Genomic DNA, 15,909 nt, shown 5'->3' with positions numbered 1-15,909 from the left:
GGGGCTAGACTCAACTCAATGCATGGGAAAGCGGCGTCTAGAGGAACAGGGAGAAGAGGAAACAAAAGAGCCTGAGATGCATCATTTTATCCAATTATATCATGGCGGGCGAAAGGGCGGGAGGCGCGCAACCAAAAGGAAGATTTCAACAAAGTACTACCTTGATGATTGTGATGATGCAACGGGTGATGACTTTTTCAACATTATTTCAACATGAATAAACCAGCGATTAGGTTACTTTTTTTCTAGAGCATTTTGTAATTTTCATATGCTAATATTCAAAAAGAATTCTATGGATTTTTTTCGATAAAACGAATGTACTTTGAACTCTTATTCTCACTTTTAAATGAAGGTGTAACAGAACCACGACGATTGGCTAGTAATGATTTCATTGTCTAATACGTAGAACAACACTAGAGAGGGTAGTAAAAGAAACGCTTTCTATCTGAACGAGTGTAGGGCATCAATAAGCGACATAATGGCCTCGTGTAGCTTGTGTTGTATTCTGGGAGCTCCTAAAGGGGAATTCCCCTGCTGAAACGTTCAGAATAAGAGACACAGCGATGGCTACAAGTAAAACACCACCTACCGCCCCCGTTGACCCTAAGCCCGGTCTTGTTCTTAGTTTAAGTGGCACTCTTGACACCACATACTGATAATACCCCTTACATGTCGCTGCGGTAAGAGTTAAACAGCATATCACAATCGATAGTGAACGATCGAATGCCATTTTGATGAAGAATAAACCTCGGACGATCAGCTGGGTTAGACTAGCCTCATTTATATCTTTTGTTTCGCCATCTTGGATCCCTAAGATAGTGATGGGCCCATCCACCCCCTGGGTATTTTTCCCAAACCCGATGACGTGAAATGCTGCTGTCTGGCCCCTGCCTCCTAAATCTTCGACATTCTCCGCACTTCCTGCACTTCCTGAACTCCCTGTCTTCGTGCCAGTGGTGGCGACGCTTTCTCCGGATGCCCTGTGAGATTGTCCGGAGGAGCTTGTCTTGTCCATGACTTCGTCCTTGGTAAAGTAATTGTCCACCTCGGTGGTGTTGAGTCGAATGGGTGTGACTGTGGACGTGGTAGTGGTAGTGGTAATGGTAGCGAGTACGTCGTCCGCCGCTGGGATCCCAAGCTGAAGCGTCTGACTTGCGTGGCCACGGGGTTCGATGTGAAAGGTCCTGGATAACCTTCTCTCTTGGATGCTGTCGGGGCTGTCTCTTTCGATGAGTTCTTTCCGGTAATATGGATGGGGTTCCTGGGGGTATTTTGGCATGCTGGGGTAACGGCGGTTTCCATACTGTGCATCCTGGGGGCTGCGTTGGATGTACTGACCAGGCGGTCTGTACGGAGGCATCTCTGAAGGGCGTCGCCACGTCCTCTGCTGGGGGTCGACTGCGTGCGGGTTCCGCATCCGCAGGGCCCTTTCTTCTCCTCCATATGCTTGCCCATCTTCTAAAAAACATTTGTTGGTCTGTTCCCTCCACCCGTTCCGTGGTTGTTGGCCGTTAGAAGGAGCAGAGCTACGCCTCCATTGCGGTGATCCACTTTCATGATGGGGTTTATAAGGTACTGGAGGTCGGTCTCCCCTATGTTCCCTCCTTGGAGGCCCTGCACTGTAAGGGGGTGCATCGCGAACCTTTAACAATTTTCTTGGAGGGGTGCTAGGCCCTTCAGCAGTCATACTTCTGGGACTCGGCGCCCTTTCGGGGTCCATCATATCGTTCTCATGGCGAAGAAGTCGGTTATAAGCACGCTGGAAGTCTGTAGCTTGCTGCGGAGTCATAGTTGGAGGACATGACTCCCTTGCGGATGGTGCGTTGACGATAAAGCGGTCTCGATAGTTTCTGAGTCTCTCGCCAACACCTGAAGAATGGGGCATACGAGCTTGTGCTTGACCTTGAGGATCAATGAAATGCGAATTATGCGTATCATCGTCAGTAGAAGGTGTAGGCAATGGTGTCCTCTCCGAAGCATCTAAGCTAATCCATTGATCTCCTTTGAGACGCCATTTCTGGTTTACCGTGCCACTTGGGTTCTCTACCTGAGGGCATAGGTCATCTGAATGGCTTTCGTCCGTTGCACTGGGGCTAACGACTCCAGTACGTGGGTTTGCACCGCGAGCCGTCAGACAATCGTCTCGACTGACTGTTCGGGAAGTCCTTCTTCGACCAGCTGGGTGTTGAGCGTGGTCTTCACTCCATTGACGCTCAGGGTGAGAAAGGGTGGTTCTCATATGTTGACGCTCTCCTGACAAGCGATCAGTAGCTTCGGCAGATGAGGCTTGATGGCCATCAGGCAGTGGTGGTGATAGAAAAAAACTAGGTGTTGTATTGCTGCCGGGTATCGCGGGTCTCCTGACGGTCCCTGCATCACTGTGCACATCAATTTCTGCATCATTGCCTGCGTCTTCGGGGGGTTCTTCGATGGTAACACATTTCTTATGTTCATCACTCTGACCGGGCTTGCGAAGGTTTCCTTTTTTGCCGATATCTGCCTCATCCTCTGGTTTGGCATCGACCCCAGGATCGTTGTCGTTTTGCCCATCATGACCAGTAAAAGTAGGATGACTCTGTGCCTCAGGGGCACGAAATACGGAGGCTGAAAGCCATGCCGACCAAGAGGATGAGCGTGGCTGTTTCTTTGGGCCCGTTTTATCCAATTTACCTCCACGAGCAGCCACAGTTGATGAAGCAGCGCTGGAACCCGAGGTAGACGGTGTTAATATAGGCATTGCAGTGAAGAAGAACTTGAAGTGGGTGGTCACTTAAGAGTAAGAATATCTCGCAAAATAAAGCATCAAGTCCAAGAGAGAGTGGGATATTATATGCTGCTGTTGAAACGATAGTCTTGCGATGTGTTCCTCGTTAGCAAAATGAAGCTTTTATGAAGCATCAACATTAAGACCAAAGAGGATATTGGCCCCCATTTGGCAGTTGCTTACCCTGATTCTAAGAAATAGCGATGGATAGGATAAATAAACAAACAAGAAAAGATAAAAATGGGTTAGTAGAAGGAGCCATGGAGTATGCGGAAAGGAGCAGCAAGGTAAAGATCATATAATCGTATCATCGGCTGAATTTAAAACTGCAAGGCTAAAAGGGGCTGTTGTACAAATCTGACTTCTTTGTAGGTATGTTAAGACGTATAAAAAGAGAGGGACAATAATCAAAACCTCCCGCTTTCCCTCCTAGGAGTGACATCGTTCGCTAGCCGGGCTCGTCTATGGGATGATAACATTGAACTCATATCACCCGCAACACTGGATCTCTTGAGAGGGCTGCTTGGTATATTTCTGGGGCTCTGTATGCCATCGGAATCTCGGAAGGTAGTACTTTTCCGCCCTCGGTCAAAAAGGGGAGTTGAAGACTTGCGCAAAGGTGATTGGGCGTGGGAATACACCCCAAGGCTCCCACCATCTCCTGTCCCTGATATGGGCCGAAATTGGGGTTGGCGGATTGCTCCGCTTTGTGTAGTGCTTGGTGAAAATGGATCTATAGAATATGAAGGTGTTTGGGTATCAGATGGTCGCTGTATTGAACCAGTTGATGATATTCTAGGCGTCGATAGAGACGCCCGAGGAGTTGCCTGTTGTCGTTTAACACGATAATCAGGATCGACATGATGAATATAATTGGGATTTGGGCGAGTTTTAAAGGCGTGCTGTGTAACGACTGGTGTCTGAGCCTCCACCACATTGTACTTTTCATCTTTATGCTGGATATATGAATCTGCCTCTGAAAATTGTGTTGCAACGCTGCGCATCCCTGGTTCTGTTCTAGGGTGGACAAATTTCGTGTCATATTCGTTGAGAACCTCCTTGTGAACTAAGGCCGAGTCCTTAGCCTGCTGTGAGTACGAAGCTGAAAGGGTTGACATCTGTGCAGTCAAAAGTATGGCCACGAATATAGTCGTCACTATCGTCACGCTAGGCCTGGGGTCCGTAGAAAGGGTAGGGAGGAATAGCCAATAAACCAGGATGTGGCCAGGGCTAAACAGACAGAACAGCCGAATGGCGAGGGGATGCGGATCCCAGACCGAAACTTGCCATACATCACGCTGCGCATCAGGATGCGCCCTCTGCTCCGCCGAGCCAACAGACAGGACACTGGATATTAAGCGTAGAGGCGAGGACGCCATCGGCGAAGAGTTCACCTGAACTCGCCGAGCGGAGGGCGTTGAAGGCACGTTATCAATAGGCACTTCGAATAGTCGATAAGGCCGTTTCCGGCTAAACGCGTAGAGCGCATTCGAAATAGAAAGAAGCGCTAAAGCGTGAACCATAAACGAAGCCTGTCAAGTCCCAATATACGGTCAGTTAAAAAAAATTGCACCATGTATTCCTCCTAGAGCATCAACGTACCAGCCAAGCAATATAGCTCACACCTCCCTCATCCCCAAAAACATCATCATGAGCTCGACTTCCTTTCTGGCTGTTCGCACGCGCAACGAGGAAGAGAACATTCATGCCAATTCCAACAGGTAACGCCCACTCTTTCTCCCACTGCTCCCAATCACTGGAATCAAGCTCCTCTGACAGCCATAGTAGGAAGTCAAGAGGGTTCAAGTAGGCTTTAATACGCTCTAGGAGCGGTCTTCGTCGGATGAGAGGAGGCATCGCGGGTGGTAGGGCGTGAGGATTCAGCGATATGGCTGTCGATGCTGGAAAGGAGTAGGCGGCTGTTGGTTATTGGTGCTTCTTAACTCCGACACATGATCTCTCCAAAGCTTTTCCGGTTCAGTTCTCTATCGATTTCCGATCCAAGAATCCAACAAGGTCCCAAACGCGCAACACCTAGACCCTGGGGAGTGGTGTTCGAGGTCTGCTGCTCTCGTCGCTGTATCAAAATATTTGTTTACTAAACTGAGCGTTGTTGCTGAGGTAGCTCTCTATCACGTGATATGGCCTATACTCCTGGTCAGTTAACAAAACAACTGCACGATGAGGTTTGTTAGAAGCTTTGTAAACAATAAGATGCTTTGTCTTGTTAAGGCCAGAAGCAGTCTCCTTGATATGTTATTACTACTACTGAATGAATCCATCGCGACGAGGTGAGGAATGTATGTATTACATAAGCACTATGAGATCATGTGCATCTGATAAGCAGCTTCACGGTCAAACAGCTTCCACCAGCGACGAAGTTGGCCGTTTACTCTTCCTCTGCAAGGGATTGTGCTGCCTCTGAAAGAATCACCCGTTTGTTATCCGAGTTGGTTCCCGCTGGACTAATTCGCTGAACCTCTCCTCTCTGGCCGGTGAATCGAAAGCACTATGACTTCAGGCTCCAAGGTACAGTGCCGCATCATACATCGAATCTGATTGTCATATATCGCGGATTGACGAGCTCGCATATACTGATACCATGTGTCTTATATATAGGATAGGCAATTCCTTGCTGTTATCGGCGATGAGGAGTAAGTATTCCCGAAATCCTACCTTGCATTGACTTAAATAAATGTGAATGTGGGGAGTACTTCACTAACATATGATCTTTGATACAGCTCAGTCACTGGCCTCCTCCTTGCTGGCGTAGGCGTGAGTATACCAACGAGCCTAATCCTGAGCCCCTCCATTCAGGGAGAAATAACGAAATGCCAAATATTGATACTCGGATCTAACTTGCGGTAACCAGCATGTAACGGATCCTCCAGACTCCCAGCGCAACTTTCTCGTGGTTGACTCCAAGACTGAGACCAGCGCCATCGAGAAGGCGTTCCGAAATTTTACACAGGAGAGAAAAGACATTGGTGTCCTACTCATAAACCAGCACGTACGTACACAAATATTCCCCTTTCCATCTTCAGCCATAAATGTCAGGGATGTCCCACTAACCGTGATTCGGTAAAATAGGTGGCTGAGAGGATACGCAATAGCGTAGACACCTTCACTGATGCCTTCCCAGCCGTGCTTGAGATTCCAAGCAAGGACCATCCTTACGACCCCGAGAAGGATAGTGTATTACGACGAGTGAGAAGGCTGTTTGGCGAGTAGTTATGTTTTGCACGAAGAAAGATGCGGTACTTTGATATATTTATATATATTTCGGTGATGTTTCACGATAATATAGAGCCGAAAGCTGAACATTTCTATTTATAATGACTCCCTTAGTCTTCAATACATAATCACTACGAGACATGGGGCTCGACTGGCATAAGACTGAAAGAAATTACATCCGTGATATATCGCATATTATTGTCGTCTATTTATCATTGAAAAGAAAAACCGAATTAATGAAACATCGAACAGAGAAACAGTAAAGCAGATGGAACAAAACACGCTAGAACGACGTGGATATACAGCCAAAACAGCCAAAGTAAGAAAAAACCCAAAAATATAGCATAACAGGCACTGACGTGAGCGTATGTTCCTCGAGAGAGGGCGTGTGTGAGACTAATGCGTGGAGGTCAGGATGCTACACCTGGTCTCGTCCAGAGGATGAGGTAAAACAACGCAAGCCTGCTCGTATGAGCATAAGAGTATCCAAAAAGTCACCACTCGATCCATAACCATATCGTATCATTTCATGTTGGTCCGTACCAAGGTCATCAAATCAGATCCTCGGCCATCCGTTCGAAAATGACTGGGCAATTGAAGGAGCTCAAGTATGGATTGTGACAGTTCACATAGTGTTCGACGGACTGCGGCGACGTATCGAGGCGATATTGCTTTAAATTTTGATCTCGAATGTAACAGAAGCATCCAGACAGGTGACTGGCTCTCCGCCAGCAGTCTGAACGTCCGCCTTGACAGTATATTTACCCTATTAAAAAGGATTCGAATTAGTCATGTACATATGCCTGGGAGATAAACAAGGCTGCTCACCGGAGGAACCTCCGCGGGAATATCGACGCTCTTGCTGAACACCATCTTGCCCTTTTCAAGGGGACATTTCAGACCAACGTTCCCAGTTTGTTCACATAGATCCATTTCCTGGTTTATTAGCTGAAGGAAGCCATATTTGACCTGCAGCTGGACCGTGGCGCCCTTGTCGACCTGCTTTGAAAAGACACCCGAGGCTTTGATCTGGAGGGGTTTGCCACTGCGGTATCTCAAGCGTTAGTCCTGGATACCAGTATATATGCGAACAAAGGCATATTTCTGCCTAGATCTAGGGTATTTTCATGCAGTGACTTACGGAATAGGTGGATTTGGAGACAGGTCTACCCGTTCGATGGTAAGAATGTTCCCCGTCGGGTCGGTACAGTAAGTTAGCGGGTTAACGCCGGGTACGCTGATATCATCCTCTATCTTTATCGGCGTCTGCGAGAAGCTATCGAGGAAAGGCGAGGAGGGAGCGGCTAGGGCGAGTGGAGAGATCAGGAGAGCGAGGAGAGCGGTCGAAGGGAACTGCATGATGACGATATCCCTCTGGGTGCTTCGAGTGACTGCCTGGAGCGGCGCGGTAAAGGATATGGAGAGATAAATTCAGCTGTTTCTTGCCAGCTAGATAGAATAACGAGAGTGCACTAAGTAGATACAAGTCTGTCTGTGAGGAGTAGTTGATGCGTTGAGCTGGAGTTGCAGTTGGAGTTGGAGAGTTGAGTTGGGGCTCGGCGAGAAGTTATGTCATGCGGCCAAAGCTGTGGTTGGTCAGCCAAACTCAATAAATAACCTGGCTCAATTTTGAGCTTTACATGCATAGAACAGCTATACAACTATACAGCTATACTAAGGGAGAAGACAGGACAGGATTAATTTGACTGATATTGTATTTGCAACTGAGGCTAAGGTAACTTTTCCGACAAGAGCACTCATTAACCTTCTATAAGTATAGGGAATCGAGCCATAACACCGCGAACTCCAAGGGTCTCAAGAAAACAGGGAACGTCATTTCGTCATAGGAAAAAGCATTAAATGATAAAAGTATAAACCCTGAAATGGTATCAACTTGAATTTCCTTAACGTCGTTGGGTCTTGCCGATAGAACGCTTGCCAGAGAACTGAAAGGTTGAGGGTTAGTAACAGAGTAAACGACTGGAAGATAAGTGAGTGACATACCAAATGTTTGGGTAGAGAGGCAGGAGTGTGTCTGTCTGCTTCACCCTGTCTGGCCATACGGTTCATGGTCTTCTGGCCGAGTTTCATGAGTCGCTCTGCGTTGGACCTGCTTGACAAGTTGGTCACACCGTCCACGCGACGGTTGGTAGCTGCCTGGTTTCGTGCACGGCTGACGGCTCGTCGGAGTGCATCGTGTTGCGACTCTGGGGTATCAACGTCCATGGCATCTGGCTCATCTCTAGTGGCGGTTCGGCCACGGGATTGAGGCTGAGCTCTGGCACGCGAAGAAGAGGCAGTTGCCTTGTAACCGATCGAATCGAGATGTTTCTCCATATCAGACAGTTTCTTGCTCCTTGAGCTTCGTGGAATCAGCGCGCGGTTCTTCAGGGATTTCCTCATCTTCGAGTCATTCATGATCAGTGCCCGCTTCTCTCTGATCAGATCAGCTTTCATGCGAATCTCAGCCTCGTCAGCATCTTCAACGGATTCGTCAGAGTCGTAGTATCCTTCTTCCTCCAACTTCTCTTCCTCCTCTTCCAGCTGTGCCAATTTCTCCTCAATATCAGGATCGACAAAGTCGTAGATGTTCTTTCCTTCCCAGACCTCAGGCATCTTATCGTGCTTCCAATCGTCATCGGCGAGGAGGTAGCCCTCCTTGAGATCAAAGCTGTAAACACCAGCGCCACCATTCTCTTCTTCGATATCCCTTGCCAGTTTGCGTCTCTCGGGGTCATTCTTATCGTATTTCTTGAGCGTCTTGACGGCCTCCGGGATGAACGTTTCACGCACTCCACCCAAAGGTTGAGCTACATGAATACGAGCCAAAACGTCGCCCAGTCGTCCTGTAGGAGCGCCTGAGCTATTGGCACCCGTGTTCAACTTCTGTGCAACTCGCTCGGCGATCAGTCTGTCGCAAGCCGCATTTTTCACCGCAGTCACTCCTTCGGTCGTAGTGCATGAAAGCTGCAGCATCTCCACACCAGATGATTTAAGGACAGCCTGCAGTTGCTCCTGGGTCTCAGGGTCAAGGTTCTCTGGGCGCATCACGTCGATCTTGTTGATAACGATGAAAACGAGCTTATTCGAGAAAAGCGGTTTGATACTGTTGAATAGCTTGATCTGGTCGATAACCGAGTAGCCACACTGTTCAGAGAGATCCATAAAGTAGAGAATGGCCGATCTCAAATGCGCAATTGCCGTGATCGACTGCATCTCGATGGTGTTCATCTCCTCGAGCGGGTGGTCTAGAATTCCCGGGGTGTCGATGGCCTGGAATCGGAGATACTTATAGTCGAAATGTCCAACGAACAAACTCTTCGTAGTGAAAGCGTATGGCTGAACATCGACATCCGCCTTGGTGACGCTCTTCAGGAAACTTGATTTACCAACATTTGGATATCCGCAGATAAGTAGGGTTCGAGTGTTGGGGTCGATCGCTGGAAGACGGCCCAAATGCTGACGGACCTGCTCGAGATAGAGGAGCGGATCTTTTAGACGCTTGCATATCGTTGCCATACGTCCAAGGGCAGCTCTCTTCAGCTGCTTGCACTGGAACAGCGACTGTGCATATTTAAGCAAGCGTACGTAATCGCGAGAAACCGTCTCGACCAGGCGCTTCGCAGTCGACAATTGACCGAGCGCAATTCTGAAATGGTCGGCATCGTACAGCGTGTTCAACAAATCCTTGTCTAAAAGAGAAAAAAAATTCGGTCAGTCCGAGAAAATTTCCCTTATAGGGACGTTCATATCCCCCGCTTTTTTTCAAGGTAAGAGATTCTTACGAAATGGATGAATATCCTGCAGTCTTGGGAATCCATCAAGAATCGCCGAGAATTTCTCACAGAAAGTCTCAGAGGTGAATTTGACCTTTCGCGTATAGAAGGCTACACGTTTGATATTTCATTAGCCAACCGGTCCCTTCGTCCTTCGTCTCGGTTCTAGAGAATAAGCTCAAGAGAGCATACCTCTGATTCGACTGATCTTGAACCCAGCACGGATCTGCGTGGGCAATCGTCTTTGTGTCCGACTCAGGACAATATCAAGGAACTCCTGGTGCGTCGGCACCGGTTGGATCTAGTCGAGCGCACACAGTTAGACACCGCTCTACTCGACCTGTCAAGCGAATTGCAGCCACACAGAGGCCGTTAAACGGGGAAAGGGAATAAAACTTACATCCTTCCAAGTGGTCTTCATGATGAGCTCGAGTTATCGTCCCTTGCTTTTTAACGTAGGGTCGAAGCTCAACAAAGACGATTTGTTTCTTCCTCCAAATCAAAAATTCCGGACTTTATCAAAAGGTGGGAAACTTTTTTGATTTCTGAGATTTCTGGCCATAAACGGAAGCTTTTCCCGGGGTCTTGGCAGGTTAAAGTGGAAATTATAAGCTATCACGTGAGTATATAGAGATATCGGATTAATAAATATTCCGAGTATATATATTACCTAATCACAGAGGTCGAAGTTTCCCAAAAAGGGCAAAAGGGACGATTCCGGGAGCAAAAGATACATACAGTGATATTGCTATTGCTATAGTACAGTTTCGTCCTTTTCATCTCGATATACCTCCCTCCGTGCCCTGTCCTGCCCTGCCCTGCCCTGCTCTGTCCTTCTCCTGCCCCAGCCCGCCTACCTGCCACCGCGTCCGTCATGTTCATAATGCGTAACAATGCTTTTCCACCGTTCCTGGGACACCCGCTGCCAGGATTATAGAGCTCATGTAGATACGACGTACTCACACCACCGACTGCCATTCCAAATATCACACAAAAGCCCGCATGCAGAAGGAGCCACATATACTCCGCCACAAAGAATAACTATCGACAAGAAGGAAAATAGAGATGGAGGGTAGTTCCAACGTAAAGAGTTCAACGCATGAACACTCAGTTAGCCTTGTTGAGCTCGAGGACCTATTCGAATGATATTAGCACTGCTGACGGTAACGGTAAAGGGTAATTCAAAGACATACCAAATCATTCCAGCCACCGCCGCCAAAAGTGCATTTACTACGTCCAACATTCTCAAATCCTAGGCTAGTATAAAATGCTAGGAGATGGTCGTGGGCTAACAGGACGACACGATCCGCGATTTTCGCGTCCTGGATCCGCTGGATGTATGACTTTATTAGCATTTTGCCGAGACCCTTGTCCTGGTGCTCTGGGAGAACAGCGAGTGAGTGAATGGCGATAGTTGACCCCTGGTCCTGGTGGCCAATAGGCTCGTCATCGCCTGGGGCGGGTAAGGTTGACTTTTTACTTCTCCAGTCCTTTGGAACTCCCATTGTCGCATTGGTGATTACGGATGACGTTGTTCTGGTAGATAGGACGTGTGCAATGAGCTCTGGTTTGGGTTTAGGCTTATCCGCCGTAGCTGGGGGGATGGAGAAAATTCCAAGAGACAGTTCGGGGCATTTCGAGAGACGGTAGGTTATCTGGTTATTCCGGGTTAGACGGGCTCGATAAAGCGTGTTGGAGGGAGAGACATACATGTTCTTTAGAGCACCTCTGATTCTCAGGGAAGGCAGCTTCAACTTTCTCACAGGCCTCAGCATCCGACACCGAGAGTAGCTGAACATATGGGTGGAGACGATCTAGCTCCGACTTCCTTGCTGGTGCGCGGGACCGCATATACCAAGGGTAGTCAGACGCATCCGAATGGTCTACGGCTACAAAGTCGTCTTCTTCTGTGCCTCCAAAGGCACCACCTGTGGCCGCATATACCTCCTCAACATCCTCGTCATCATCGTCGTCGTCATCCTCATCCTCGTCGTCCTCCGCTTCTAGTCCCTTAGCGCTGGCGCCGTTGGGGAGCTCAGACCGGGGTTTAGCCCATAGTTTCGGCGAGAGCGCAGACGGTCGACCCGCGAGCCCTGAGACGTCGTTAAGATGAACGGCGTGAAAGGCAGGGGGGCTGGTATCGTGTGTTTCGTCGACCGGGGTCGCGGATATGGAAGTGCCTTCTGCCATGACAGCGGGCCCAGACAGGGTAGGTATAGTATCACCTATTTCAGGGTTCCGCTAGATATTCGCGTTACAGTCTGCAGGAACTAGTTTTTTAAGGCCGTTAGCAAGGGTTGAAGAGGCAGTATAACAGCGTGTATATTGTAAGGCTAGCAAAAAGAACAGCAATAAAACAAAGAGACGAACACCACATCTAACGTATTTCTTTCTCCCTTTACAGCACCGGTGCTTGAACCGCACTGTACTGGGTACAGGGTATGAAGCCGCCATATCACCAGGCTCTGCTCTGCGCAAGGAGGAGGGGCAGGCCTCAGGCAAGCACCGTAGGAAGAGCACCCCGCCTCACCACGAAGAGGCCGCAGAGGCACCAGGGGAGACCAGGGCCGAGATAGCAGCGCAAGGAGTTTCTACCTTTGAAATATTATCCCACCAAACTGTTCTGGCGTGCGAGCTGGCAGAGAATTGAGGGGCGATCGACTGTTGGCAGACTGTGGCGTCCTAGGCTGCGTCTAGCTGTGGAACAGCTGGAAGCCGTCGAAAAGGGATTGCGCGAGGCGTTCGTGTCTGTCCGTCCTGTGTCTATCCGCGAGGCTGTCCGTGTTCGTCCTGTCCGTGGTCGTCGTCGTCGTCGTCGTCGTCGTCGTTTGTATGCTGGTGGTGTATGCTGGTTGAAGTCGAAGTTCTGCATCCTAAGTTTTCACCCGCGCTGGTCACGGTACTTGGCTGGTGGTACATGGGAGATACATGCTCTTCACGCAGTTTCTGGCTGGCGATACTAGTAGCACGGGAGTATCTTCAAGCCCATGGCCGGGCCGTTGCATCTACAGACAGACGGACAGACAGACAGACAGACAGACAGAACGGACAAACGATAGAACAAACGGACGATAAACCGGCAATCTCGAGACAGCAACGGGAGTTACGAGCTGGACGTCATGGAACAAACAGCCCCCTGCAGATGCCTGGACCTGGGACAAACTCCTCCTGGCGCTCAGGATGATCGAGGGATGAAGACACCGGGAGCTTATGTACAGGGAAGCTGGATAAGCCTGGGTAGTTACAAGGGATGCCTCTCTCTTCTCTCGTTTTGTTCCTCTCCTGTCTATCCTCTGTCCCGTCTTATTCGTCTATCCTCTGTCTCTCTCTCGTTGCCAGGTGATAGCCGTGTAAGTCGTGATATATGTGACACACGATGCCGCGCAGCATGGTGAGATATCTGTTCACCTGCAGAGGAACATCCCGTCTATCCCTGTCGTCCCTCTCCAGACAAGACGGGAGGCGCGTCGTATCCCGTAGTCCATATGCAACATCTCGGGCCTCCTGCACGAGAAGAGAATGCATCTGTCCTGTATCTGGCAGTGGTTACTCCAAGGCTTTCATCGTGGATATAGAACGGGTGCGTACTTGTCGAGTTTCACCTCCCCCGGCCAATAACACCCACCCGCCTGCGTTTGTATCTGGCTTGTTCGAGGGATGGAGCAGCAGCAGCCGGAGAAGAGGGCGCGTCCTTGCAGCGCCGCAGACGCAGGAGGTAATCAATATGAATCAGTCTGCATGGATTGGCGACTGTTACTAATTCATGGCGCTCTTTTTCTTTCTTTCTGCTTCCTTCCCGGTGCTTCGGTGGATTGTCCGCTCTCAGTCCTTCGTCCGACCTGGTTTCGATAGAGTTAGCATTTTAGGTGTATAAATAACATCCTCCCTGGTTGTTTCTTCTCCATATTAGCTGCAGCTCTAACCTTCTGTCTTGTGCTCTCCAATACTTCGTCCATCTCCTCGAAGACGTCTGTCGAAGGCCAAGTGGTGCGGAAGAGCCGCCTGCGTCATTGCTTGGAGCCTGGACATCATCTGTCCCTCACGCCTTTTCCCCCCATCACCAGGGCCATACTCAGGAACAAGATACAAGCTCCCGGGTTCCGCACACACGCTTTAATATAAACAGCCTTTTTATCTATTTGCTGCGACTGCGACTGGTGCAAGATGTAAGTCGCTCTACCTCCTCCTCCGGAGCTTGCAGGGTTACCCCATATTAACCAGAGTCAAAGGCGCATCACGGTCTCTGTTGTCGCGTCCAATGTCGCTATCAGCTCGGATATCGTCTCGCTCGATGTCGGCGAAGACATGACTCTGGCAGACCTCAAGGCCGTCATACAGAGCGAGATCCAGATCCCCCCGCAGTCACAGTACCTCTTTCACAACAACCAGCTCCTCTCAGATGATACAAAGCCGCTGGGTCAGATAGGCATACGCGAAGGTGACATGCTGGGTATGCAAGTCCGAGTCCCAGCCCCAGGCTCCGGTTCGGCTTCGGGCTCGGGCTCAGGCCAGGGTAACCCCTCGCGGGCATCAGCAGCAGCAGGAGGAGGAGGAGGAGCTGGAGGCCCTCCGCAGCAAGGCGAGTCCTCGCGCCGGCAGCAGGCGATACCAGACCCAGAGACGATACGTCTGCATATGCTGGGAGACCCGAGGGTGCTGTCGGCTGTCAGGCAGCAGAATCCACAGCTGGCGGCAGCAGTAGATGATCCGCAGCGGTTTAGAGACATAATGCTCTCCCATCGCCGTGCGGAGGCGCAGGCAGAGGCAGCGAAGGAAGCAAGAATAGCCATGTTGAATGCGGATCCGTTCAATCTCGCTGCGCAGCGAGAGATCGAGGAGATCATTCGTCAGAATGCAGTTACAGAAAACCTACACACGGCCATGGAACACACTCCTGAAGGTATGTCTTTTTGTTTCCAAACAATTTTTTATATACTTTCTATATTAACTGTATTAGCGTTCGGTCGAGTATCTATGCTGTATATCCCAGTAGAAGTAAACGGGCACAAGGTGAAAGCATTCGTCGACTCCGGGGCACAGGTCACTATAATGTCACCGGAGTGTGCCTCAGCCTGCAACATCATGCGGTTAATCGATAGACGATACGGAGGTATCGCAAAGGGCGTTGGCACCGCCGACATCCTGGGCCGTGTCCACTGCGCCGAAATCAAGATCGGCGACATGTTCCTCCCTTGCTCCTTTACGGTGATGGACGGCAAGCACATAGACCTTTTACTAGGGTTAGATATGCTTAAACGGCACCAAGCATGCATCGACTTGAAAGAAGGCGTATTGAAAATCCGCAATGAAACCGTCCCGTTCTTACACGAAGCTGATATACCCAAGCATCAGGATGAGTTTGAAGACGAGCCAATGGTGATGGGCCGCGATGGAGCTGTTGTCGGAGGGAGAACGGGCGCCGTGCAGCAGCCAGCTGGAGGAATGGGCATCCAGCGACCAACAGCACCGCCCTCTTCATCACTGCACCCGCCTGCATCTTCCTCTGCTGCTGCTGCTGGCACCGGCTCAGCTCCCGTAGGCCCTTCAGCCGCTAACACACAGCAGCGAGCCTCACGCTGGCCAGCTGACTCGATTGCAAAAATAACAGATCTAGGATTTACGCGAGATGAGGCCATCCAGGCTCTAGATGCTGCAAATGGTAATCTCGACGGTGCAATTGGATATCTTATCTAGGAACGGGAACTCAAGGCCAATTAAAAGTGAATTGGAAGAAAAATGTAATTCAAGTTACCTTCAACGCAGTTACGGTTCAATGAAATGAAATGTGATAGGACGTATGCAAAACTTTCCATTATAATATAGTTTGAAAAATAATCCCGAAACTCGAACGATGAAATTAACACTCTTACTACCGAAATATTGGGATAGGAAAGAAAAATAGTGGAGAGAATAGATATGCAAGGTTTGAAAATGCACCCTTTATGTTTACATAGTACATGGCGAGAAAAGGAAAATATACTCCAGATCCTTTGCACGTTAAATTCATTAATCATCATCACGTCGTCATCATGGTAGGAATGGTGGGGGCTGTAGGGGTGAAATGGTAGGGGCAAGGGGCAAGGGGCAAGGGGTAAGGGGAAGGGGAAGGGAAAAGTAAGAGAATAGGAGTAAACA

General features: G+C 49.4%; 5 protein-coding genes across 5 annotated transcripts; 2 read left to right on the top strand and 3 right to left on the bottom strand.

Moving 5' to 3' along the window:
- Positions 1–5,275: 5,275 nt before the first annotated feature.
- GIQ15_02184 (vacuolar ATP synthase subunit F) lies at positions 5,276–5,995 on the top strand (the record flags this gene model as incomplete). The annotated part of the gene is made up of 5 exons (XM_033549601.1): positions 5,276–5,293; positions 5,384–5,418; positions 5,506–5,539; positions 5,637–5,774; positions 5,855–5,995. 5 exons carry the CDS (start codon positions 5,276–5,278, stop codon positions 5,993–5,995), a joined length of 366 nt encoding a protein of 121 aa, XP_033406762.1.
- Positions 5,996–6,671: 676 nt separating this feature from the next.
- Positions 6,672–7,357, bottom strand: GIQ15_02183 (phosphatidylglycerol/phosphatidylinositol transfer protein; the record flags this gene model as incomplete). The annotated part of the gene is made up of 3 exons (XM_033549600.1): positions 6,672–6,764; positions 6,827–7,043; positions 7,140–7,357. 3 exons carry the CDS (start codon positions 7,355–7,357, stop codon positions 6,672–6,674), a joined length of 528 nt encoding a protein of 175 aa, XP_033406761.1.
- Positions 7,358–7,902: 545 nt separating this feature from the next.
- GIQ15_02182 (nucleolar GTP-binding protein 1) lies at positions 7,903–10,195 on the bottom strand (the record flags this gene model as incomplete). The annotated part of the gene is made up of 5 exons (XM_033549599.1): positions 7,903–7,944; positions 8,003–9,690; positions 9,784–9,885; positions 9,967–10,075; positions 10,175–10,195. The coding sequence occupies 5 exons, from the start codon at positions 10,193–10,195 to the stop codon at positions 7,903–7,905; spliced, it is 1,962 nt and encodes a 653-aa protein (XP_033406760.1).
- Positions 10,196–10,881: 686 nt separating this feature from the next.
- GIQ15_02181 (uncharacterized protein) lies at positions 10,882–11,964 on the bottom strand (the record flags this gene model as incomplete). The annotated part of the gene is made up of 3 exons (XM_033549598.1): positions 10,882–10,908; positions 10,968–11,429; positions 11,485–11,964. The coding sequence occupies 3 exons, from the start codon at positions 11,962–11,964 to the stop codon at positions 10,882–10,884; spliced, it is 969 nt and encodes a 322-aa protein (XP_033406759.1).
- Positions 11,965–13,431: 1,467 nt separating this feature from the next.
- Positions 13,432–15,468, top strand: GIQ15_02180 (DNA damage-inducible protein 1; the record flags this gene model as incomplete). Its single annotated transcript, XM_033549597.1, has 4 exons — positions 13,432–13,489; positions 13,901–13,940; positions 14,004–14,674; positions 14,732–15,468. The coding sequence occupies 4 exons, from the start codon at positions 13,432–13,434 to the stop codon at positions 15,466–15,468; spliced, it is 1,506 nt and encodes a 501-aa protein (XP_033406758.1).
- Positions 15,469–15,909: the final 441 nt, after the last annotated feature.

This window comes from Arthroderma uncinatum (genome assembly GCF_011692745.1).
Source record: "Arthroderma uncinatum strain CBS 119779 chromosome Unknown scaffold2, whole genome shotgun sequence".
NCBI lineage: Eukaryota > Fungi > Ascomycota > Eurotiomycetes > Onygenales > Arthrodermataceae > Arthroderma > Arthroderma uncinatum.
Note: the sequence above shows the minus strand (reverse complement) of the source record. Positions and strands in the feature narration are given on the sequence as shown.